A 26781-nucleotide genomic window follows, 5' to 3' on the forward strand; every position below is an offset into this window, starting at 1 on the left:
CATTTTCGCGAGGTGTAATAAATGATAGATTTCTTGCTGTCTGGGGCAAAGAAGTGTGTCAGACTTTTTAGATAATAGATTTTTTTCTATCGACTTTGATATCTGATTCCTTTTATAAGGGCACGAGGAGAGGAATATATATATATATATATATATATATATATATATATATATATATATATATATATATATATATATATATATATATATATATATATATATATATATATATATATATCAGTTTCCTATAATGTTGGAGCCTGGCTATGATTGGAGGCTTTAGGACTCTTTCTATGAAGTCCTTGGTATAATCTACCAATTATACAACACCTGAGTCTGAAACACCTCCAGAAACTACATACACAGACACTTGTGAAAACACTACAGGCAGCTACATAGAACTAATTAAAAAATAAACATTGAAGGTGATTAGTTTTCTTTGTCACGTAAAAAGGATAAAAGTCATTTTAATATAAAGCATGACGGATCTGGGGAAAACAGTGTTTTCCTACTTGGACATGGAATACTTTCCAGAAAGATCCGTTGATTTTCATAACCATAAATCCATCCAGCCGTTCATTTTCTGAACAGCCTCTCCATTCGGGGTCACGGGGGTGGGTCTGCAGCCTGTCTCTGTCGTCAAAGGGCGAATGGCAGGGTTCACCATTTACAGGTCGCTAATCTATTACAGAGCCAACACAGAGGGACAGACAGTTTAGCATTACCAATTAAACTAGCATGCATGCACCTCGATTGTGGGAGGAAGGTATAGTAGCCGGAGAGAATCCACACAAGGTCCAGGTAAAACCTGAACCCTCCACCCAGAAAAGCCTCAGCCAAGAATCCTCTAGCTGTTTGGTGACCGTGCCAACCACTGCACCATAATGCCACGATTTCAAATAGACCTAACCTTAGATATGTTTTGCTTATATCTATTAGTGAATTTAAAGGCATCATAATCAGTGTGGTGATTGTTTTTGTCAGGGGTATTTGTGCATTACTAGTGCATCTAAATAAGTTCTTTTTTCCTAATTTATTTCTAAAAGATAAACTTTAATATGTTTTATATTTATTGCATGTAAATGTAAACATTTCAACCTTTTTTGCTTTAAATTTAATTTGATTATTATGGTTTGTAGCTCAAGATATTTAGCTATATTTCTTAAGATAGATCAAAAAAGGATTTAGAATAGAACTTCTGGAAAGCATGCTCATTTTATATGCTCAATACTTGATTATGACCTCTTTGATGAAGTGCTGCATCAATGAGGCGTAGCGTGGAGGGGATCAGGTTCCAGCACTGCTGAGGTGTTGGTCTGATAGCAGCCTTGAGATCCTCTGTTTTTCTGGGCTGGGTGATTCTCATCATCGGTACTCACAGTACTCAACAGAAATCATAGATTCTCTGTGGGATTCAGGTCAGAAAAGTTGGCTGCCCAATCAGACATGCCACACCATTTATTACTAGTTTTGGCACTGTGGGCAGGTGCTAAGTCCAGTTGGAAAAGGAAATCATCATCTCCATAAATGTTGTCAGCAGATGGAAGCAAGAAGTGGTCTGAAAGCTCTTGGTAGAGGGCTGTGTTGACTTTGGACTTGATAAAACACAGCTGACCAACCATCACCACCACCAGCAGGTGACACGGCACCCCTAATCATCACAGATTGCAGAAATGTCACACTGGACTTAAAACACCTTGGATTCTGTCCCAGTCTTCCTCCAGACTCTAAATTGTGTTTAAAACTTACTTTCATCTGAAACCTTTGGACCACTGGGCAGCAGTCCAGTTCTTTCTCTCCTCACCAGGGTCAGATGCTGCTGCTGATGTCACTGGTTCAGCCATGGCCTGATATTAGGAATGCAACATTGGATATCCTTTCCTGCAGATGTCTGTGCGTGGTAGCGCTTGATGCACTGACAACAGCCTCAGTCCACTCCTTGTAAAGCCCAAGCTCTTCAGTTGACTTGTCCTGACAATTCTCTCTGGGCTGCGATCATCTCTGTTACTATCACACTTTTCCCTTCCAGGCAACCTTCTATTATTACGCTTCAATACATCACACTGCAAACAGCTAGCCTCTTCAGCACTGACCTTCTGTGGCCTAACCTCTTTGTGGAGGTTGTTGTGGATTTTCATCTTGACAACTGTCAATCAGCAGTCTTCCCTATGATTGTGGTTGTGTCTAATAAACTAAACTGAAAGACACAAAGCAAAACTCCAGTGTCACCTCTCATTTCTTTAAATTTAAGATCTTTTATATTTTTATATTATATTAAGAAAATGGGAAATAGGTGCTGGGATTTATTGAAACATGTACAAACAAACATGGAAATACAGCATTTAAGACAAAAACGGAGGTTGTACAATTCTAATGAGCTTGAACATCAATAATTAGTATGACCACATTTATTCTTCAACACAGCCTAAACTCTGTCAAGATGATCCCGCCTCCATCATGTTTTACAGATGATTGTAGATACTGTTTTATCTCTACCTGACTTCCTTTGTACATATTGATGACAATTTGAACCAAAACATTTAAATTTGGATTCTTATTTTCAGATCAGTTCTCATGTGATCTGGCATATAACAGCATTTTCTCCCCTTTCCCCTCATTGAGAATGGCTTCTTGACAGCCATTCTTGAAATGAGACCATTTCTGAGCGGGCTTCAGTGAACTGGAACAGCTGAATGAACAGCTGCACCCCAGAAGGGGTGTCTGTAGCTCAAGAGGTAGAGCAGGACACCTACTAACTGGAAGGGTTGTGGTCCAGTCCTTGGCTGCTCCAGTCTGCATGCCCAAGTATCCTTGGGGAAGATACTGAACCTCAAGTTGCTCTCTGATATATTACTTATATAAAAGTATCAATGTGTGTAATTGTTAGATGGAAAGTCAGAAGTGTTAAGGAAAAAAGGACATGTGTCAATGAGTGCATGTTGTGTAAAGCACTAAGTGCTAGAGCAGAAAAGTGCTGTACAAGAATCATTGACTGGAAGACTACATTTACCATCTCTGAGGTGCTGTGTCTTTGCTAATTGTTTTTTTTTTTTTTAAGCACACGACTTTCAGACACTCTGATGCATTTTTTAGGCCTGTTACTTCTTTTGTTCTCGACATGTCCAGTTTCCTCAATATTTTAGGGAGGCATTGCACACCATGCTAAGATATGCCAAGTTTTCTGCACATAGCACTTTGGGATTCACCTTGTTGGTGCAAAAATGATAACAAAATTTGACACAGTTTATCTCTGGCATTTTCCATAGATTCAACTAAAGAAATTTGAACAAACGATTTTTGTGACAAGCTGCTAGCAACAAAATGCCTAAAAATGCCATTTAAAATTGTTTATTTGCTAAGTCATCTGTTATGTGTAAACAACACCGGTTCTTCCCTTTGGTAAGGTACTTTTTAATGCTTGGTTCATAGGTCAGGGTCAAGCGACTCAACAAAGAAACAAAAAACAAAAAATATTCTTCTTAAAATTATGCTTGTTTAAAGTTTGGAAGACCTCTAGAAAACCCAAAGAACTGTTATTTAAAATCAGCTTTTTGGAAGTAAAATACAAAGAAAGGTGAAAAGTGACTCAAAACCTTTGCACACTACTTTTTGCTCAAAACCATGATGAAATATTCTAAAAATCTGAGATACTGAATTTCTGAGTTTCACCAGCCATAATATTTAAAATTAAAACAGCAAAAACTTTAAAATACTCTGCTTTATATGTATTAAATATAGACTTTTTTTAAAATAAAAATGTGAAGCAAAACAACTTTTTTCACGACATTCTACATTTGTGAGATGCACTAGGAGATTTGATGTTGTGTATCTTGCATAAGTTGTATTTTGTTGCATTTATAATATACTAAATTTGTGCTGCTACTATACCTCGAATACGTCTCTCTTCTAGAAGAACTTTGATTTGAGCGCAACGTCCTGGTGAAATAAAGGTAAACAAACATAATTTAAACGCGCACACAAACATTAATAAAACAAAATCCCAGTTGGTTTTGCAAAGATAAACAGATAGCATAGATAGCAGCGAGAGCAACAGTGCTTCCTTCTAACGACGTTTTAAAACCACGTGACCTGTGTTTACATCCTCTTCTCAGCTGTTTCTTTCTTCTTCCACTTCGACACAACTGCTTGCTGTTGCTACTTTATCTCTCCAACCAACCAGCTGGTTAGTTAGCGCAGTAAACTAGTACTTAACGAATTGAAGAAGCTGCTGGTGTGTGAAAGTAGCTGTCACTGACCGTCGCACTGAACAGCACTTTACGAGGAATGAGTAAATGCGACACGGCATTGTGAGTATTTCTTATTTGGATTTCGTTATTTAGCCAGCGGCTGTTTGTGTAAGAGTTACACGCTTTGTGTTGTCGTTGGCAGCTGTATTAGCTTTTCGTGGTGTGACACTGTTAAGTAGCTGCGCTGTGTGTTTGCTAACTGTGTAACGGCAGGATAAAGAGGCGAGCTTACCTAACCTGCTTTGTCTGTTTTTAGTGATGGCGCACTCAGGCCCACAAAAAGCTAACGTTAGCCCGCTTTAACTGCAACTCGCATAGCGTTGTGTTGCACTGAATGATAACTCAAACCCTCAGGTTCTACCTGGAACACATAATTTCACATCTAAATTCGTATTCTGCTTTATTTCTATGTTGAGGAGCGCACACGCTAAAGCTGTGAGTGGGCCTGGGGTGACTTTTCTAACAGAAGTGCGAGCTTTCTCGGGCGAAATTATACTCCGAAAGATCTCTGATTTATGATCGTTTTTTTTCCTGTGAGAATATTTCTGTTATGCTACACGAGTCTGATATTTTATCCTCTCCTTACCAAACCGGTTTAGCTAGTTGCTGTTAAAGACTGGGGTTAATCGCACTGCAGAGAGCTGGCCAGCAACTGCGTTTTGGTCGACAAGTGGGAACAAAAGCTGCATGAAAGCCTCAAACACACCACAGCCTCTCGCTGTTTGACAGCTGCTTTAATAAGTGCTTGGCGTATGTTTCTCACAGGTGCGGACGGCTTTGATTGAGGGTGAGCCGTGATTAATAACGCTTGACAGGGTTTCATGAAAACGCCGTTGTTGTTGTTTTGCCCCATCGTCACACGCAGTGCGAAGAAAGTCTGACTGGCCGCTGATTGGCTGACGAGCTGCGGTCTGTGTGGCAACCGCGAACACGTGACCAGGTTGCGCGCGGATTGGCTTCACCAGGTGTCAGTTGTGGGAATTTGGGGAACATCTGTGTACACCATTGCATGTAAAAACCGAGAGACCAGAAAACGGCGCAAACCTGGGGACTGCATTCCTCCCATAAACAGCACCTCGCTGGGGAGGTGTCACTGATCATATCTTAGTCCATTCAACAGGCTAAAAAAACCAAATATATGTAGGTTGTGATACCTATATAGATATACAAGCACCACAACTTAAAAACTAAAGTATTTTTTTCTGAATTCTGATGAGTATGACTGCAACTATCTTATCAAATAACCTCATGATTATTAACTTAATACTTATATGAGCAAGGGACCAGAAAATGGAAACCTTCAGGCTAAGCCCTTGCCATAAACCTCATCTTATTTCATCGGCGTAACTTTGTGCTGAACATTGGGGGGTCAAGATCTCTGTCTAAATAAATAAATAAATCTGGGTAAATTCCCAGATGATTAAACATGCATAAATAGTCTGTTGATTTTCTTCACTCATTTCAGTTATTACCAGCAAAATAATTGCAAGATAATTCATAATTTTATTGGGAGGGGGTTATATTGGTTGGGTCTGATTATTGGGGGGAGGGGGGGGGGTCATAACCCCCCTGGAAATTACGCCCCTGTCTTATTTTAAAGTTGTGGTCAGAAGTTTGCATACAGGTGCGACTGTTAAAAATAATTTGGGGCTTTTAGTGATTTCTTTCAACTGTTCTTTTTCCAGGATGGAGCGATTGCACAGCGCACATGTAACAACTTAAAAAAAAAAACACAAATTGGTTTACATTTGTTTTTAATTTTCTCTTATCCATAAGGTCAGAAGTATACACACAGCTTAAATATAAATACACTATAACATACCCTCGATATAGTTGTTTTGGTCCGCAACGAAGTGCGATTACTGAGTTCACACCTGCACCAAGGATGAAAATGTACCAGTGTTGCTGCGATGAGAGGAAATGGGTTAGGGTTTTCAGGAACAACCCAGGAACCACCAAGGATGCAGACCAAGAAAGAAGCCCCTACTCTAAAATCAACACCTTCAAGCTTGACTGAAATTTGCAGCTGCCCACATCGACAAGGCAAATGCTTGGAGAAAAGTTTTATGGTCAGATAAAACAAAGATTCAAGTATTTGATCACCACGACAAGAGGCATGTTTGGAGAAGTAAAAGTGACGCTTTCAAACCTAAGAACACTGTAGCAACTGTCAAGCACGGTGGTGGTAACATCATGTTCTGCGGTTGTCTTGCTGCCAGTGGTACTTGTACATTGCACAAGGTAGATGGAATAATGAAGGACTACAAAAGTTTGAACTTCACCTTAACTGTACCAGCAGGCCATCGCTCAGTATCTGCATTTGCGCTTGAAGCCATTTATAATTCTTAACTTGTTTGATGTGCTGCTTACCACAACGAGCACAAGCATAAACTTTGGTCTTTTAACTGTATTTTCATAAGTTTTACTGTTTCACCATAAATAAATAACATCAATGTAACTAAAGACAATGCAGCACCTGATCCATTTATTAATTTCACACAGATACATACAGGTCATTTCCTAAAAAAGGGAAATGTACTATTAACATTCTATTACATGTATGTGATTATTACAGATGTAATTCATATTTCAGAGTAGCAATTGCAAATTACTTTGTGTAATCAAGATGAGAGACCACGGCTATAAAAGCGAAGGTGGATTTGGGAAGCCTGTCACAGCCATGTCCTGTCCGTATACGCGAGCCACCCATTGCGGAAGGTGCAAGATTGATAAGGAGAGTTTTCAGAATTCAGCGTATATTGCGGGACAGACAGGATCCTTTAGCTCAGCGCGACAGTGTGCTCATAGAGAGATATCGATTTTCCCGTGAGGATTTTATTTACTTAACCAACTTGTTGACGAGGGGGTGCAGGACCACCACCTGTCTTCTTTTGCTCTGCCCTTTTCTTGGTTGCTGTTTTAAACAAACAGATTATTCCAGGGTCTCTTTCCAAGAGACGAAAAGCAATATAAGTGATAAATATTACCATTCTGTAGAATATTCTTATATTTCACTTTTACCTGTTCCCATGTTCTAGTGGGTCCTGTTGTGGCTCTAATGTGAAAGGGGATATAATATAACATATTATAATATAATGTAATATAATATTGGATAATATAGTGTAATATAATAAATCTACCCTACCGCCTACTGGTGTTGGCCAGAGGGGCCGATGGCGCGATATGGCAGCCTCGCTTCTGTCAGTCTGCCCCAGGGCAGCTGTGGCTACAACTGTAGCTTGCCTCCACCAGTGTGTGAATGTGAGAGTGAATGAATAGTGGCATTGTAAAGCGCTTTGGGTGCCTTGAAAAGCACTATATCAATCCAATCCATTATTATTATTATTATTATTATTATTATTATTATTATTATTATTATTATTATTAAATTACTTACGAGTTTAATTTGTCAGCAACTTTCTGCCAGCCCTCTCTCCTTGCTTTTGCAGCCTTTGCAGTGTTCCCTTGCGTTCTGATTAAACTCTGAAACTCCTGAAATCCCTCACTCAAGAGTTCTTGCTCTGCTGCCGAAAAATACCGACATTTTCGCCGACCAATCAGAGGGTTGCCGATCAATGTTTCCACTATCGATGCGTAGCCCCTTTTACGACACCCAGTGATGTCACATTACTGCGTCCAGCTGTACTAATCGTCAACAGCAGGTGTGTTCGGGGAACCGGATTAGCGCGCTCACGGTTAGCGCGATGGTTTGGTCTTGGATGTGTCATTTGATCTTGGATGTAGTGAGCGACGTACGAAGAACGGGCCCCAGGTGGCCAGAAGGGGACAGGGGGGGGATGTCTCCCCTGCACCCTGGTGACACACCCGCACCCCAAGGCCCTACCTGTGTGGGTGGGTGTGGTGGAGTGGGAAGAGGGAGGTAGCCGGGGATGGGGAGGAAAAGAAGGGAGGGGAGGATGCCCCTCCCTAGGGCCAGCTCCCCCGCTGACCCCAGTAGGCACCCCCGTCCTCTGGTACCCACCAAGGCAAGGGAGCCCAGGCCCATCCAGACCGGGGCCTATGGCAGCAGCACTGCCAAGCCCCACAGGACCTGGGGCAGCCCACCCTACCCCACCGCAGAGGAAACTGTACCCACCCCAACATTCAATCATCTCCCAGACTACACAAGACAACAGACATCCAGGTTAAGTTTATTCTCCACCTCTCCTATGTCTCCCCCACCTGCAGAGTGGACTCCTGCAAGGATGGAACAACCTCCCTGCCAGTTGAAGAGCCCCCCAGTTAAGCCGATGCACAAGAGGCCCCCTGTGCCAGGGCTGAGCCCCTGTGCACCCACCCGCCCACAACCTCGGTGCCACACCGACGAGGACCGAAGCCCCCAAGGCCCAGCCAGAGCCCCAGCACGGAGGCGAAGCACCCCCGAACCCCAAACCCCCACGCCTGCCCCGGATCCACTCAGGAACACAACCCCCGGGTTAAGCCCTCCAGGGATAACGTCTCTAGGGGTCCTCCAGGCGCCCTAAGCCCGTCCCAACTCCACATCAACCACAATAGCTAAGGCGGGACCAAACCACGACCCCCTACCCCCGCTAGGTGATGGAGCCGATCAAAGGAGCCCAGAGGGATTGATCTAATGTGGTGGCAGAGGCTATATCGAGACTAATGTGATCTATTAGATGGTTTCTATATTGGCTAGAATTAAGATTATTTTTTATTTTTCCAGTTCATGAGGACCGTTTTCTTGGCGATGCATAGGGCAGTAAAAACCATGTGGACTGTATTAGTTTCTGTAGTGACATCATCCAATTTTCCTGTGCCGTTGTGTTCAATATAGTTGTTGATACAGTCATAAAAACAGACAGCAGTACTGTGTTCCAGGCTGATAGACCATCAAAAAGTCTGTGTTCGGGGTCCTGACCAGTGGTAAAGCTGCCTGTTGATGTTATTGCAATTAAGGTTTAAGCTCCACTGACCTGGAAAAAAATTAAAAAAGAAATATCTTGAAACAAAAGTAGAAAAACATCATTTCAGAGTATAATAGGAGCAGTTACAAAACCAGGTGTATTCCAAACCAACAATGGTAAATGCTGATAGTTCGACAACAGCAAGTTGCAGTCATAGTTATCTATTGATTACATTCTTATGTTTGAGTAAAAATCTATAGATTTCCAGAAAATATCCTTGAATATCTTGTATTTTTTTTGCTCTCAAACTGCTATTTTAAATGTGTTGTTTAGGAAACTGTTTAATGGATTTCAAAGGCAACATACAAATAACTTCATTTTAACTTCTTTTTTTCATCTAGCACCAAACTGAGATAAAGTAATTCCTACTTGAGTAAAAACATTGCTTTGATTTTGACCCAGAAATTCACTCTTGTCGTGGAACTGTGTGACTCCTAATCATAAGTACACAAAGACGGCAAGGGCAAAAATTAGAGGATTCAAGTAAAAATAGCTGGTGGATTTTAAAAAATATATATTAATAAATCTGAGCGGGTTCGCACGAACGAAGAGTCGGCCCCTGTTGTTAGTCTGGTACAACACACACCTTTACTGTCATGTCCTCTCGCTGTTTGTGGCTAATTAACACAGAATCCCGTGGTGAAATTTAGACACGTAACAAAAGCACTTTTTATTTGATTGCTACCACCACTAGCCTGATGGTGGAGCCATAGGAAAAGCCTCTCCATGACCTGCATGTGCGCGGGTTGTACATTGGTCAGCAGGTCGTCATGGTGAGCAGCACACTGGACTCCAGGATCTTAGTTTGTCATGCAAATAAAAGATTAAATCTTAAAGAGCGATTACCATTTGCACCATTTAGTGTAGAAATGCTTAGATCTGGCCTTTTCAGTACAACACGAACAGGCTCAAATCAAAAGTAATCCTAAATGAAAATTCTCTCACCATCATTGCAGCTTCTCATGGGACTTGTGCAGATCTTGCAATGAAATGTATTTACTGTATCGTTAGGTAAACTTCACATGAACTAAGCAGATACAGACATGGATATGACACAATTAGGTTGAATCTTATTGGGTGCACTCTTTAAAATGGAAAGGTCCTGACATTGGAGTGCATTGGTGGTCTGCAGGTCAGAAATATCATAAGAGAGATGTGGCAAATTAAACAATCCTGGCATTAAATCTAGGGGAGACATGACAGTGATGGTGGTAGAAGTGCAATTTCCCAGCGGGGGAAAAAGATTTTTATTGCCTTTTTATTTTGGGGAAAAATTGACTGATTTTATACGTGTAGTTCTGTATTGGAGACCACTGAAATTAAGTGCATCTTGCTTCCAGGAGGACTTTGTGCAGATGCTACGAAGCAAACCTCCATTTACATGCTGTAGTTATGTCTGACCTGGAGTCAAGTATGTTGAACGATCAGTAACGTAAGAGATCAGCTCATGCCACAGGGAAGATGGTAGTCATCCTATAGTGAAGTGAAACTCAGTGGAAAGACTGTAAACTGTTCACTGTAGCCAGTTTAATGTGGGTTTTTTTTTTCTTCTTCCTTGCACTTCCACTGTTGCTTTTTTTCCTCCTGTTCAAGCCAACTTTGTAAACTAATCAGCATTCAACCTATGCACAGCATCATTACTGTTGGGCAACGTGCTGTTAGCTTTGTGGAGGGCTGCATGCAAGTCCAGCCTCTGCCTTTGGTTGAATTCCAAAAATCTCTCTCTGCAGAGCAAAACAGACATCAACATTGTACTAATAATTACTTACATTAATTATTACATAAACACACAAAACGGGCAGTAGATGTTTGATCCTAACTTTTTCTGCTGCAGTAAAATTGAGACACAACTATCATAAATTTGCCTCAAGAAACTTAAATTAAAACAAAAGTTGAATCATGAATGTCCTCATCTGTCACCAGTACAAATGAAGTACTCGAATACCGCTTCTTATGCAGGTTTAAAGTCCAGCTTTACAAGGTAAATAATTATGTAGTTACATAGTGACCTTGAAGTTGGACTGCATTTTATGTCCAACTTTAGGAGCTGGTAGAAATTCAGTAAACGGGTAATAGAATTAACTTCACTATGAGTGTCAGCGAGCCTTAACATTATAGGTATCATAAAAGTAGACTTTATAGGTGAACAGCTTTAAGTCCTCCTATTGAACCTTGTATTTATTTTCATTGCTTGAATCCTAGCTTTACAGCATCAGAATGACTCCGACCTGCTCTTTATAGCACAATTGAGACTAGTTTCTGTACCTTTCTTACAAGATTTACCGATTAGTTTTCTGCAAATACAAATTCTGTTGGAAAAGTGCCGCGGTATTAAGCCACAGGCACATAGGCATTTAGTTTCTTGTTTTTTGCCAACAAGGCTGTAAATTGTCTGAGTTTACACACTAAATGCTATTAACCATCGGGATTATCAGTTTACCTCACATTGTCTGCTGATCGGTCGAGTGCTTGTGCTGGTGCACTGCCTAAACAGGCCTGTCGTATTTGGTTGCAGCTCCAGAGCTGATCCTGTGTTGCTGGAGGATCTGTTACACGTTCAGTGAGGTGTTTATAACCGGGTCAAGCAGACACTCATGACCTGATACACTGACGCACTTTCAGTTTGTGGGGGGCCCAACTCGGGACGTCATGTGTGTGTTTACCAGTGAATACTTGTTACAAAGAGGTATTTTTCTTTGCTTAAAATAAGCTTATTGCCTGGCTGGTCTTTCTTGATTTGTCTTTAAAGGACTTTGTTAATAATCAGAGGTTTGAGTGTACAGCAGTGCCCAAAAGCACTTTTCTTGAATACCTCCACTGACCCATTTTTCTGGATTTTCTTTCAATGCTTACAGAGTGAAAAGGAGGATTTAAAAAAAAAAAAAATACACCGCTGTGCATCAAGTGATGGTGAGCGAATCAATGGTTCCTTTTTTGCCAATGGAAAATTACCTTACTAGGCCTCCCACTACAAAGTCACCTCTGAATTTAATCTTTATTAGCTGAGTCAGATGTGGAGATGCTGAGGAGGCAGAGAAGGAATTCAGAACCTGTCTCCGTCGGCTGCATCACAGGGTGTGAAGGGTTTGATATTTTTTGTCATCAAAGCATTTATAAAATGATGAGAAACTGGCACATGTCAGGAGTTTTCTCTTTACAGCTACTGTGCTGTATTACATAGGAAATCCATCAGGTCATTATTTGTAATGTAAGCACCAAAACAGCAGTTCATATTTCAGCTGAAGCTCAGCCTTAAATGGCAGGTTTCACAGCTGTTTGACATCTTTCCTTCCTTATTCCTTTTTTTGACACCTCATCTTTAGTCTGAGCTTAGTTGTAAGAAGTTCAAATAAACAGCAGTTTTATTTGTGTAATTGTGTTAAGTGGCCAGAAGCAGCTTAAGTATCTGGTCAATCAACAGTAATAAAATATTTAAAGAAATTAAAATTAGAGCTGTTTTTTTTTTTTTTTTTTTTTTTTTTTTGTCTTTCTTTCTAAAGGGAAAACACTCCCACTTAATTTGATTCAAACTTGAGATACAAATATTTAAAACTATTGACTCTTTGTGTTTGATATGCTGGTCCTGTTGTGTCTTCACAAACTTCTTGAAACACTTTTGTTTTGCTTAATTATTTGACTTTTACCTTTTTCGTGGGCATAGAATCTCAGTCGTCTTGGCTAATGCTGATTGTAACCTGCTCGATGGTGACTGGGTGATGCATTTTAGGGCAGGGCAAAGATGCACCTGTACAAAAGATTTAGAAGACAAAAAATCCCTCCATAATATAACTGAAAATAAAAGTGGATCATAGGCAACATAACTGTATTATGTGCACATTCTTGCTTACAACTAAAATATTTTTATAGCCCGACTGATAGGCCGATATTATCAGTCGATATTGGCTATTTGTTTGTGATTTATCTACATAGAAATTTAAGTAAGTTTAAGTAAAGATATGACAGGATTTGATGCTGTGTAGAGGGCGCATGCACAACCTCTTGATCCAAGCAAAGTCAGGGAGAACAAGTGAATGAATAACTCCACACACGTTTAAAATTCTATATTGGTTGAGCTCTAAATGGCTATGTTTACAATGTCTGTCTTTGTAGATATCCATCCATTCTTGTTTGTTTATCCTTGTTAGGGTCACCGGGGGCTGGAGCCTATCCCAGCTACCATAGGGTGAGAGATGGGGTACACCCTCGACAGATCGCCAACCTGATGCAGGGCTAACACAAAGAGACAGACAACCATTTGCACTCACATTCACACTTATGGGCAATTTAGATTCTCCAACTAACCTAACTACTAACTGCATGTCTCTGAACTGTGGGAAGAAGCTGGAAGCCTTTGTAGATATCTCTTATCATAATCTATCATAAACAAACCTGTAATTTAATTAGCATCAGGCTAGTCTTTGGGCTTTGACATTTTGGTGATGTACAAACTGATAACTCTCACATTGCAGATTTTGCTGGAATGGTTGCATTAGGGAAGTTGTGTTTGGGTTTTTTTCTTTGAGATTTCTCAGCGTGCAGGCTTGTATAGCCAGTGCTGAGGATCAGGAAGTCTTGCACAAGATTTGGATATTATTTTTGGCTTGGGAAGGAAAAAAACCTCAAACTGTTGTGTTTTCTCATAGGGCTTTGGAGTTGACGTCACGCCGCAATGTATTGTGGGAGCGCGGCACCATTTTCGGGGTCTACGAATCAAAACAAACACACTGTGTTGGAACGACGATTACACGATGCTTAAAAGCAGCTCAAAAGAGAATGGACTGTATAGAGACCGATTGCGTCCAGAGGCGAAGCAGCGGTACTTGCAGAAAATAGCGTGCATCGGAAATGTGGACCCGTATGAAATACGGCTGTTTTAATGCTGTTTCTAGAAACTTTCATATGTGCTGTGATGGAAGCTTGTGTCCATCTTGCCCTCCTCTAATGTCAGCTTTCTGTTACATCACTCCACATCTGCCCTGTGGACATAACAGACTGCACAGTAGAATATGACATGACATTGGGGGCACAGAGTCTCAGCTGCAAATGCCTCGCAGCAGGTTTTTATTGTGAAAATATCTGAAAGTCAAAGGATCCAATGTGATTCTGAAAATATTGGTGATTATTTTTACTATTGATTTACTGGCAATTCTTTCTGTCCAGCACATTTTTGCAGGGCTCTAACAGTTTATAAATAGCATTTAAAACCTTAAATGATGAACTGTTGGCATTTGTCTTTTGGCAACAGCGAGCCATGTGTTATTCCACAGCCTCTGTAACAAAATTTAATTTAGGGTCACTAACTGTATTTGTGCTGTGACATGCCTGATATGTGTTGGGGAAAAGGGTCTACATACATTAGATAAAGCATAAACCACCAGTAGAGGGGAAGCCTGCTTGTCACTGTACTACTGGATTTGTTTCATCATTACAGCTTGATGGCCATTCTTTCACAAAGGCACTGCAGATTTAATACTTTGTAAATCTGTTTCATCCTGAAGGGATACTTAAAAAAATGGTAGTAAAATACATGTTTCATTCTTTTAGTCCCTTTCTCTCACTCATCAATTTTTCATCATAAGACAATCCCAGTTGTGGATTAATAAAACTGTTTTTATCAGCACTTTAAATCTGCACTTCACTTGTAGATTTAACCAGACACTGCTCCCTCACAGGCGTTAATGTCATAGTGTGTTCATCTCACTTTTTTGTGTTTCTCAGGTCACTTGCTGCCTGGACATGAACTCTGTCTGAACTGACACACGAGGAGCCACAGCGGCAGCACAGCCGTTCATCTCCATGCACCTCTGAGGACGAAACAGTCATCCTGAATACGAGTTCGCCCCTTAGGGTTCCTCTGCTCTTTTCACCATGGGGGGAGCTGTGAGCGCCGGAGAGGACAATGACGACCTAATTGATAACCTGAAGGAGGCTCAGTATATCCGCACAGAAAAAGTCGAGCAGGCTTTTCGGGCCATAGACCGCGGTGACTACTATTTGGACGGCTATCGGGACAATGCCTACAAAGATTTGGCCTGGAAGCACGGTAACATACACCTGTCTGCTCCGTGTATATACTCCGAGGTGATGGAGGCACTGAAACTGCAGCCGGGACTTTCTTTCCTCAATCTGGGCAGTGGAACCGGCTACCTGAGCACAATGGTTGGCCTCATCATAGGTAATCTTGGCTTACCCTTATTGTGGGAGGTGTTTAGATGTTCTCTAAAGTCTACATGGACAAATTTAGAGGAAATGATTAAGTAACTTCAATAAATGACATCACTGATGCTACTGAATATGGTCTTCATCGATCAATTGGTTTATAATACGTTCCCCAAAAATAGCACTAAAAACCTAATAAATGTCAGATAAGCAGTGTATATTTGCATATGTTCAGATTTGAGAAGCAGAAATCAGCAAGAATTGGTTTTTTTTTTTTTTTGTTTTTTTTTTTTTTTTTTTGCTTAACAGAGGCCATGAATTAATATGCCACATTTTTGTCCCCCCCCTCCCCCTTAGGGCCATTTGGTGTAAACCATGGAGTTGAGCTCCACAAAGATGTCGTTGAATATGCCAGAGAGAAACTGGATGACTTCATAAAGAATAGCGACAGCTTTGATAAGTGAGTATATGCTTATGTTTTTTTAAGCTCACTTTCTGACTACACATTCACCTGAATCGCTGGTGGTTGCCTGGTGAACGGCTCTCGGCAGGAAACCGCTATGCACATGACCGCCTGTAAAACGACGAGTAAGTGTTCAGGCAGTTTTTAGGCTGACGTTAGCCCTGCACCCAAAAAGCAGCCTTCTCATTCATTTAAACGAAGCCAGTGAGTCAGTGCAGCGGGGTGCCAAAAAAAAGGACTCCAGCAAAACAAGTCATTTGGCACAAAAAAAAAAAGTTGAACCAAGCTCAACTTTTGCTGCAAAGCATTGTCCTTGGCAAGGTGCCGCACTGGTTCCTCTCAGTATGCAAGTACTCATCCCTGGTAGATTTCTGCCTTACTGAAATACGGAATTTCTGTTTGTGATGCACCAATTTATCTGTCAAACATCAGAGTTGGCCAATTTAGTCTTATTGACTGCTGCTTGCAAAAAAGATTGAATACATTTATGCTTATTCAAAGATGGTAAGTTGAGGCACTAAAAGAGTCATGCAGTTATTTTGGTTTTTGGTGTGTGGGGGGGTTATAGTGCAGACTTCTTTGATCTTTTTTTTTCTTACAGAAAAATAGATTTTAAAAAACCCAAGTTTTATTCATTGCACATAATTTACTTATAATAGTTGTGGCTTTTCACAGTTTTTGAATGCTGTGTGTGACTTTTACAAAGTGCTCTGCTCTGTTGTGGCATCTCATAAGCCTTTAAATGCATTAATCTGTTACTAATTGTCACACCGGTGCAATAAATGGGTTAGCTGTGCTAACCACCTGCTGGCTCCAGCTGCATATTTATCATAAAGACATGAGAGTGAGAGTCAATCCTCTTATCTAACGCCCTGCCAAAAAAAAAAAGCTAATAAATGTATCCCCCAAATAGAGCTGGGCGATATGAGATTTTTTCATATCACGATATGTTTTTTTCATTTCAGGCGATAACGATATCTATCACGATATAAGCCAAATAACTATATTTGTAAGATTTAAATGTGCCGTTGCTCACAAGTAAAATGTGAAATAATCAGCAGCTTGTTTTTATTTAAATATTTATTTCCCATAATAAGTTCAACAGGGTAGATGTACTTAAGGAACATGAGACTTTTTCAGATAGATAAAGGCAAATATTGCAAACTACACAAAAGGCAGCCGCTAAAGCGTTTAAGTTTCAAAATAGAACAAACGAAACAGACTAAATTGTCAATTCCACTTAGAAACAAAATATTAATTCTAAAAATAAATCTTAGTTTGTTTTACAGAATAACAGACAAAACTGACTAACTTTTGTCAATATCAAATAAACTGAGAACTAAAAGGAAATTCTCAATCTCTCCTTGTTGTATAGCTTAGCTTTTCAAACAGTTTTAACAGTTACTTTAGTCTGACAAAAGCCGAATGACGAATTAGCGCTTCCAGTCAGAGACTGAGGCTACGTCCACACAGACACGGGTATTTTTGAAAACTGAGATTTTCCGTTTTCGTTTTAAAAAATAATCCCGTCCACACATAAAGGCAGAAATGAAGGAAAACGCTGCTATGAACATGCCAAAGCAGCAGGTGGCGCTAGACTCCTAACCGTGCAGAAATGTTGGCCAATCAGAAGTCTAGAAGCCTCGGTGGGAAAAAGTAAACAAAGCTGGGGCATAGAAGCAGAACAGAGTCGTATGTGTGGACGGACAGTAACTGTGTGTATATGTAAGCATTTAAACACTGCAGAGAGTAGAATTAACAGTAACAGTATTGTAGAAATTCATTTCACCGAAACAATAACGCGGCGCACAGTGTGACGCATGCACCAGTTTATTGTATTTCCAGACTTGCTTTCGGCACAATTTACAGTGCACGCTACTCTGTTTTTTGTCAGACTTGAAATAGCCGAAATACCTTCACACTACGGAACTTCTTTGGCTCTTCCGTTCGACAATCTCTCCGGCATTGGAACCATCATCTGTTTTCTCTTCGGTCACGCTCGGTTGATTTTTCTAGTCGGCACACTCATTTCCTCCATTACCCGCTGGCTGCTTCCCAAACAAACACACGTGCGGCTTGGCACTTGTGCTATACGGTAACAAGTCACGCGACGTGACGCTGCGGCTGTGATTGGTTCGGCTCCGCGCTACTTAATTTGGATTGGCTGACCTTTTTTTTTTTTTTTTTTTTGAGGACAAGAGCGGCGAGGTCTATCGCGATAGCTTAATTTCTCTATCGAGTAAAAGTTATATCGCGATACATATCGTTATCGTTCTATCGCCCAGCTCTACCCCCAAAACATAAAGTGTCCTCTTGAAAAAGAAGTAGCTGTTACTGAATAGGAGGCACTAGTGACCGTTTGCCGTCTTAAATAAGTAATCTCTCATGTATATTTCTGCCACAATCTACAAATGTGATGGGCTTTGCAAAAAAACCCCAAAAACATGATTTTATTCCTTACCTGTCTGATTATTTCTTTCACAGGTTTGAGTTCTGTGAACCTGTCTTTGTGGTGGGGAATTGCCTTGAAATCTCCACAGACAGCCACCAGTACGATCGCATTTATTGTGGCGCTGGAGTGCAAAAGGACCATGAAAATTACATGAAAGTACTGCTCAAAATTGGAGGCATTCTGGTGATGCCTATAGAGGATCAGGTAAGTGCTGCAAGTCACCGGACTGATACGAAATCAACACATTGTGATTGCTGCTCAAAATGCTAACGCACAAGGGAAAACAAGGGAAAATGGCTTTGACCTAGTAGGCTTAGTTATGAAACTTTCCCATGCATTATTGAGCCGCGGCTGCACCTGGATTTAAGCAGCCGTGTACAGAGTACACACAGTGCTGTATAAATAAATGTTTTATTTAAAAAGTACGACAGGTGAGTGTGGACAGTCTGCAGGGCATGTGAGAGGGCACTGAGGATATTTCGGGATGTTGGTGGGGAAACGGTTGACAGCAACCTTTTCCAGTAAGAAGTTTAAAGATTGTGACGGATTCATGGTCAGTGCGTTTGAGCCATAAAAGGAACTGAAGTAAAGCGAAGCTTGGACTTGATAAGATATCGTGACCCAAGGGTTGAATGTTTTATGTTAGTAGTTATACAGGATGGCACTCTGAAGTCAGACCATAGAGGGAAAACATGCTTAAAGGAAATCAATCAGATTTTATACTTTTTTTTTTCTTTTTTTTTTAAATAAAGTAAAAAGGGAGGGGAGAGGGGAGCAGCAAAGTTATTAATCATGGCAGAGAAAATAATTAACACAATTCTGATCTAACAGCTTGAAAGCACTAAAGCCCCAGATTTACCCAGGCCATGTTCACACTGATGTGGATAATTTTCAAAATGCATCTTTTTTCCTCTGTTGTGGCCTTTCATCAGCACCAAGCTGACATCCCCCATCTCCATCTCCTCTGGAGCTTTTTGAAATTACTCCCCAGAGTGGACAAATATGAAACACCCATTCAGTAACCGGAAAGGCGGTGTGGAGCTTTCTGAAAATGACACCCTTCAGCACTGTTCAGATATTATGCTGTGCGGAAGCAGCATTGAGAAACTTTATTATCTGTATCCATCCACCCCCCCCCCCCCCCCACCCCCCACTCATTTTATACATTGACACAAGGAAGTGAATTTTATGGATGTCCAAAGCAAACCATAAAAATCTTCATGCGTTCATTTGGGAATTACTGTTAGACTTGGAAAAATGTCAGAGTAAAGCCAAAGACTGCTCGGTTATGGCAAAAATACAGACATTGGGAAAATTGTGGATTTATTATGCTATCATAAAGAAGATGGTTGTCTTAATCACACAGAGACTTTGCAGTATGTCTGTGCCCCTTACAGATGGCTATGAATGGATGGACTTCACAGCCTCTTCTTTATCAGCTCCCCTCCAAGCCTCATCACACCTCCCCCTGCGAAGTTCTAACAGTGCACACTGAGTCAGCAACTTCAAATGACTTTAAACGTGTTTTGAGAACTGTCACAGTGCAGACTCGTTATGACCCGAGCCAACATAATGGGTGATTGATGTCTCATGTAATCATTTATGTCTCTTGGATTAATCTTCTGTCTTTTCATATTGATATGTCATGAAGCAAAAGGACAAAGACTTTAAGGCTTTTAGCTTTTCAGATGCAAAATGTTACTGTTTCAATTTTATCTTTCACATTAGAACCCGGCTGATTTATCAGCAGGTCGATGTTATCGGATGATGTCAGCTATGTGCTGCTACAGCATTTACAGTAGCCAATACATAAAATTTGGAAAAGTGTCAGGAGAAACTGTTCAACCAGTTTTGACATTGAATAGTTTGTCCACTAGAGGGCACGCCGCAACTTTCCTGTTGGCAGTACTTGTTTGGAACAAGCAGCTGAACCTAGCAGAGTCGTCAGATCGTAATCAAGTAAATATGTTAGCGAAATCTGTTTGTGTGTCATGTGTCTGCAAGAAGGTAGAAAGTAAGTATAGGCTTATACATCGGATTTTAAATTGACAAATATTGGTATCGGCCAGATTCTAGTAAGAGCAGCAGTGGAGTGCTTGCATTGTGGCAGGCTGTATATTGCTGCTTCTTTTCTCTACTTAACTCTTCTTTTGCAAAAGAGATCTGATTAAAATAATTAATTAATAATTAAGAATTGAATTTTCTGTGTGTTAAATGTCTTTTTTCAGGAGTTTAAATGCACCAGATTAGCGGTTGCTTTTAAATAGCCAAACAATTTTATGCAATGCTCAGACATTTTTGAGTCTTTGCTGGAAGCTAATTGTATTTGGAAACTTTCATGTTAAATTTTTTCTTCTGTTTATTTAAAAAAAAAAAAAAGTATGGCAATGAAGTTTAACCCACAATGTAAGTCCATTAATAGCTCATTGGAAATAAATGCTAAAAGTCATAAAACTAAATGATGTTTCTGGCTTGAATACACTGGGTAAAGGTGAGAAAGAACGAGGAGCACAGACAGAAGTCGTCTCCTTGGTCCTCTGATTTTTATTCAGCGCCTGCAGGTTATAGCCGCTAGAGAAAGAGATTTGGGGCAGGGATGTCTAAGCCTGCAGCTAAGTTTACAAGAATAAGCCAAATTTGGAAGGTATATGCAAAATGAAGCTACCTTTAGCTTGTCTGTTCAATTCAAATGAGCCTAACAAGCATGCTGTGGTTGTGTAAGACTTGGCGCGTGTGGATGGAAGCAGTTAGAAGGATGACTTTTCCCCATGGTGGTGTGATAGAGGCCTCTTATTGGATTGGGATTTATTACACCCACAGTAACAGGTGTACATGTCGACTCGAGTAAAAGTCATCTTTTGATTCACCTGAGTCCAATGTTTCCACTCCTTGCTAAATATGAAGCATTTGATGTTTTTCAGTGTAAAGTTCAGTTTTTGTCTCTTTATACAGCTGACCCAGATAACCAGGACTGGCCAGAGCACGTGGGAAAGCAAAAACATCTTGGCGGTGTCCTTTGCCCCCTTGGTCCAGCAGAGCAGAGCTGATGGAGAGAAGCCCGACACTGTCCATCTGCGTAAGTTCCCACGCCTCATCAAACAAACAAACAAAAAAAACCCCTCCCAGTTTTTGTGTTTCATTATCTCTAACTCATCTTGAAATGCAAAGCAGGCAATATTTTAAATTCAACGCGTGATGTGTCGAGTCCTGTAGCGATATTGGCTTTGACATATGAAGCTCGCCCCGAGGCCGCTTCCTAGACCCAGTTATTCCTCTCCTTGAAATACCGAGACACTTTTCTCTTTCACGTCCTCGCTCGTTTATGCTGACCTAGTTGAAGGACTGGTGCGGCTGTATGGATTATTCTTATTTGTGTGGCGCACCGCCCTGAAGCACCGTGTCATCTCTCTTTGTCCTCAGCCCCAGTGACTGTCCGCAGCCTTCAGGATCTCTCTCGGATCTACATACGCCGCACTCTCCGAAACCTGGCCAACGAGGACAGCCAGGGAAAGGGGACGACGCAGAGAGTCCCCCAGAAGCGCAAACGCAGGCGCTGTCGCAGGCGACGCATCAACACTTACGTTTTTGTAGGCAACCAGCTGATCCCGCGGATGGTGGAGAGCGAAGAGGAGGAGCACACCGAGGAAGAGCACAAAGAGGTGGAGGAAGAGGAGGACAGAGACATTGGCGACATTGAAATCCTCAAGCAAGTGAACGTGTTGAGAGACCAAATAATGGCTTTACCGCTGCCTGAGTCACTGAAGGCATATTTGCTGTATTACAGAGAGAAATGACTTATTCACTTGATATCCCTTCTTAATGGGTGCAGCGAAATGCTGAAATGCTTTTCTTCATCTTTTTTCAGTACAAATGTAGCATTATTTCCACTTAATCTTGATGGCAAAACTGTAACGGAAAGAGACGTCACAGATAATATTGGATAATAATGTTATGATTGTCCTGAGTGTTAATTTTTTTTGTTGACATGTTTGTTTGTTTGTTTGTTTGTTTTTCTTTTGGTTTATAAATGGAAAAAAATATAAAGTAAATGAAAATAGTTTCAAAAATCAATTTTGAGATTCAGATTTTATCGCAATGTCAGAATTTCTGCAGAAATGTGCAGATTAAAAATTGTATTAAAAAAGAGTTCTTACTATATTTGTTAAAATACGATCATGCTAAGTTGAAGACTTTTATTGCACCTTTTTTAGAAGCTTTAACTTACTTTCAGTGTGTGATGATTTAATGATACTGAGAGGAGACACTGAAAGGCAAATAAAGCCACTTTCTCCCATTTTTTTTTCTTTTTCTTTTTTTTTTTTTTTTTTTGTTAAAGAGAGTTAAAGAGTAAGATGTTCGATAAGCCCGAATGGGGCACGTATGTCATTACTCTTCTTGGTATTTCATTTCAGGTTAATGTGTTTTATAACTTCCTATTACAAGAGTTCACTGAAAGACCAGAGTGGTTCATAATTTTTTCTACAGGGCACCTTTTAATGAAACTTTTTCTACAGGGTGCTGACATTCTTGTTTCCTCACTACTACCTGATATGATTGGCTGTCGTGGACCTCCTTCTCTCTTTTTATTTTGCCCTGTTCTGGATTCTTATAATATAATATAATGATGTAATTCTTAGTATTTGAATAAACCACATCAGAGGTTTAAAATAAGGGTGACATGGATACGATGGTGATTTAAATATTCACCTAATTTCGAGGGGAACTGGTGAAGGCATGATGTTCATCCATAATGAATACATGCATGAATATATTGTATATGGGTGTTCCTGACTTTGCTCCTTGTGATTGGTCACTGGAGGTGATGTCCCAAGTGATCAAACTTTGAAATGTTTCTTTACAAATGACAACAAAAAAGGTTTCAAGATGGTGAACCAGATTGATGGCCTTGACACAAATCTCGAATTCTGTATAGTACTTTTCTTTTTTTCTTTTTTCTTTTTTTAAACAAAATCAACGACAATGCAAAATCTGACGCCTTTTGTATCACGGACAACAAAGCACCTTAATCTGCAGTCCTCAAGACAGAGAAAAAAGGAAAAAAAATAAAAATAAAAAGATGACTTTTTTTGGGCTTCATTTGTATTGTGGACTGGACTTAATGTAATGTAAATCCTCTTTAAGTACAATTTGCTTGCAGAACCTTCCTGATAGTGATGACTTTTAAGTGCCAACATCCCTCGCCCCATCACATTAGGACTTCTGTGAGTTTTCCAGCACAGTAAATTTCCCCCATAAAGGATGATATATTTCTACAAAAACATTCCACAGTGAAAAAAACAAAAAACAAAGAAAAAAACCAACAAAAAAAAAAAAACAAAGAAGAAAAAAAAGGGGGGGAAAACCCTAAAAACAAAACGGCACATCACTGATCCGACAGGTCACCGTTTTTCTTCACGCTTTACCATCACAGCATTTGGAAAGTTCCTTCATCTTACTTTGAATGCATAAATTTAGTATTCCAAAAGCTGAGTTGAATGTTGTTGATATTAATTCTATTCAATATTAAAGTGATATATCTATATATGTATTGTTATCATATGATTCTGCATACAGTTGAATTAAGTTGCAGTTGATTTGTTGTAGCGCCCTCTTGCTGTACTGTATCTTGACACTGGGAACTCTGTAGATCAAATCTCCACTGCTGTCTGTTAAATAGATAAGATATATTAGTGCTGTAGGTCTTCATTTTGTTCTGGTGTAATGACGAATATTTTGTTTGAAAACGGGGCTGGTTATTCTATTTAGTAGTTTTTGTGTGTGAAGAGGTAACATTTATTTTCTGTAAGGCTTTTTTTTTTTTTTAATAGATTAATTCATTGCAGAGCTGTGCAAGTAAGCAATAATGGAATAATTTCTCAGCTTATAATTACCAATAACAACATAGTCCCATTTTATTTGCCTGGTATCCATTAAAATTCACATGACCAATTACAGCCATGCAACAGTTTATATACCATTATCGAAAATGTAATTGCTAATTAGCGAGCACATTAAGTATTGAAAGCAGGGGACCTACAACCTCGACTCTCAGGTCGCGCCTTGCACCAAAGTTAATGGGACTGCTGTGATTACATTTAATGTGGATGAGATTCGACTACAAAAATGGCAGCCGGTAAATACCAAGTCATAACCAATTATGTGCTCTTATATTAAGATCATTTGTTCAGAGCCAAAAGAGTTCTATTCCTGTTTTTTTGTTAGCTTTTTTTTTTTCTTCAGGCATAGGTTGATTACTCATAGTGTGTGCAGTTCATTTTGAAAATGTGGTGTTTCTCCGTAACGTTTGGCACAAAAATAAAGGTCACGATCACATTATGTGTCTTCTAATCATTCTAATTACTCTGCTTTTCCAATCTTATTTATTTACCAATGATGTCTAAATGTTGTCTGTTAGTTACAATTTTTTTTTTTTCTCCTCGTTAGATTTCTTGCCGCTGCTCTTGTGTCACATTGTAGTTGTGGAGTGAATAATATCTGATGACCCACTGGACCATGGTATATTTAAGCTAAGTCGGCTAATGTTGGGTTTAATGGACTTTGGAAAGTTCGGTAAATTTATTGGCAGCAAATTTATGAATGTGAAATTTATGAAACTGTAAACTCTGCAATTAAAAAAAAAGTGACATGAAAAAGATCCATCCATCCATTCTCTTCACCTTATCCTTATCAGGGACTGGAGCCTATCCCAGCTACCACAGGGCAGGGAACACTGTCGCAGGGCTAACACAGAGAGACAACCATTCGCACTCACACACCTATGACCAGTTTATAATGACCTATAAACCTCCAGTTTCCAGTTAGATTTCACTGTCACATATGACTCCAGAATACTTGCAGAGCAGTTCGTGGTCAACTGAATGACTGCAAGGTGTCCAGATCCTGTGGATGCAAAACAAACACAAATAATTACCCCTTCACCAAAGTGCTTGACATGTGGTATAAAATTTGTGCTAACGTGTCGTGTTCGGTTTCTACTAAGCATGGCGCTGTGCATTATGGCCAAACATCTCTGCTTTAGTCTCACCTGTTCAAAAGAAATTGATCAGGAAAGTCATGCAGTTAGTTCAGATGTAACACTGGAAACTCAGCTTTGCTGCCATGTTCTTTTTATAGAGAAGAAGCTTTTCTCAGAGACCCTCCTAAACAAGCTATCCTTGTTTAGTGTTTTTCTATCATATGTGACTGAGGCCTTTAAAGTCTATGATGTACTAGAGCTCTTGGGTGATTTTTGCAGCTTCACTGAGCATTGTACAATCTGACCTTGGAGTGAATTTGCTGGGATTGTGGTGTTGTATTAAAACACAACTAAATGCTCCAGAGGGGCAGCACGGTGGCACAGTGGTTAGCACTGTTGCCTCCCAGCAAGAAGGTCCGCCATTTGTGTAGAGTTTGCATGTTCTCCCTGTGTTTGTGTGGGTTATCTCTGGGTACTCTGGCTTTCTCCCACATTCCAAAGATATGCAGTTAGTTGGGATAGGTTAATTGGCAACTCTAAATTGCCCATAGGTGCAAATCGTTGTCTGTCTCTATGTGTTAGCCCTGCAGCAGATTGGCGGCCTGTCCAGGGTGTATCCTGCCTCTAAGACAGCTCTAATAATATAATAATGTCTATATTTAAAATATGTGTTAATATAATGTGTTTAGCACATTATAGTTGACATTAATAGTAGAAAGTAATGTGGATTTGGCTGCCCAGTTTAATTATGCAGCATCACAGTGCTGCTTGTTAAGAAAATGTACACTTTATGAATCTGCTTTACCCAAGGATTTTTATATCTAAGTAACACTAGGCCAAAAACAGTGTGGAAAACTGTTTTGGTTAACCAAAATAAAGGAGTTTAAAGAGAAAAATGAGAAGTGTATTCCCAAGACTAAAGTATAAATATGTACAAAGTGCCCTCAGTTGTGTGTGTTTGTCCCATAATACCTGATGTAAACGTCTCAAACTTTGGGTCTGACATACACCATCTGCATTATAATAACGAAAAGCTAAAGCTAACAATGGAGCAATGTGAAAGAATAAAAACTAAAGTAAATGTGAGCTGAACTGAACTGAGAACAAAAGTTTAAAATAAACTAAAACTACTGAAAAAAAAGTCAAGTATATACCATTTGTTTAAAACTGATTTTTTAATTTGCACAAATATGAAAAAAAGGCTTCTCTGACTTTAAAGGGAGCTCAGCGGCGCACTGTGGGGACAGACAAAAGGCAGACACAAAGAAGAATATGTGAAAATGGAGCAGCGGCAGAGAAATCTTGACTTTGAGTACTCAATGGCATCTTTTATTCAGTGTTAAAAGTTTTTTATGAACCTCAGCAAAGATGAGTATAATGACATCTCTATTGCTGACAAAAAAAAGGAGAGTTGACAAAATTGCTGTATGCTGCGGATATGTACTAGAATTTTAAAATACAACTTTGAGGACTTCTCAAGAAAAGTAAAGTGAGTTCTCTTCGTAAAATCAGCGGCGTAGCCAGAAACTGTAAAAAAGTAAAGCCGACCACAAGTGAGC

The 26781-nt window shown here is 40.0% G+C and overlaps 1 protein-coding gene across 1 annotated transcript; it reads left to right on the forward strand.

The window, feature by feature from the left end:
* The first annotated feature begins 4076 nt into the window (after window positions 1-4076).
* Window positions 4077-24579, forward strand: pcmtd1 (protein-L-isoaspartate (D-aspartate) O-methyltransferase domain containing 1). The gene is made up of 6 exons (XM_026149499.2): window positions 4077-4307; window positions 14891-15347; window positions 15689-15791; window positions 18279-18450; window positions 21199-21322; window positions 21667-24579. Exons 2-6 carry the CDS (start codon window positions 15041-15043, stop codon window positions 22038-22040), a joined length of 1080 nt encoding a protein of 359 aa, XP_026005284.1. The 5' UTR covers window positions 4077-4307; window positions 14891-15040; the 3' UTR covers window positions 22041-24579.
* The last annotated feature ends 2202 nt before the right edge of the window (window positions 24580-26781 follow it).

This window comes from Astatotilapia calliptera, chromosome 18 (assembly GCF_964374335.1).
Source record: "Astatotilapia calliptera chromosome 18, fAstCal68.1, whole genome shotgun sequence".
Lineage (NCBI taxonomy): Eukaryota > Metazoa > Chordata > Actinopteri > Cichliformes > Cichlidae > Astatotilapia > Astatotilapia calliptera.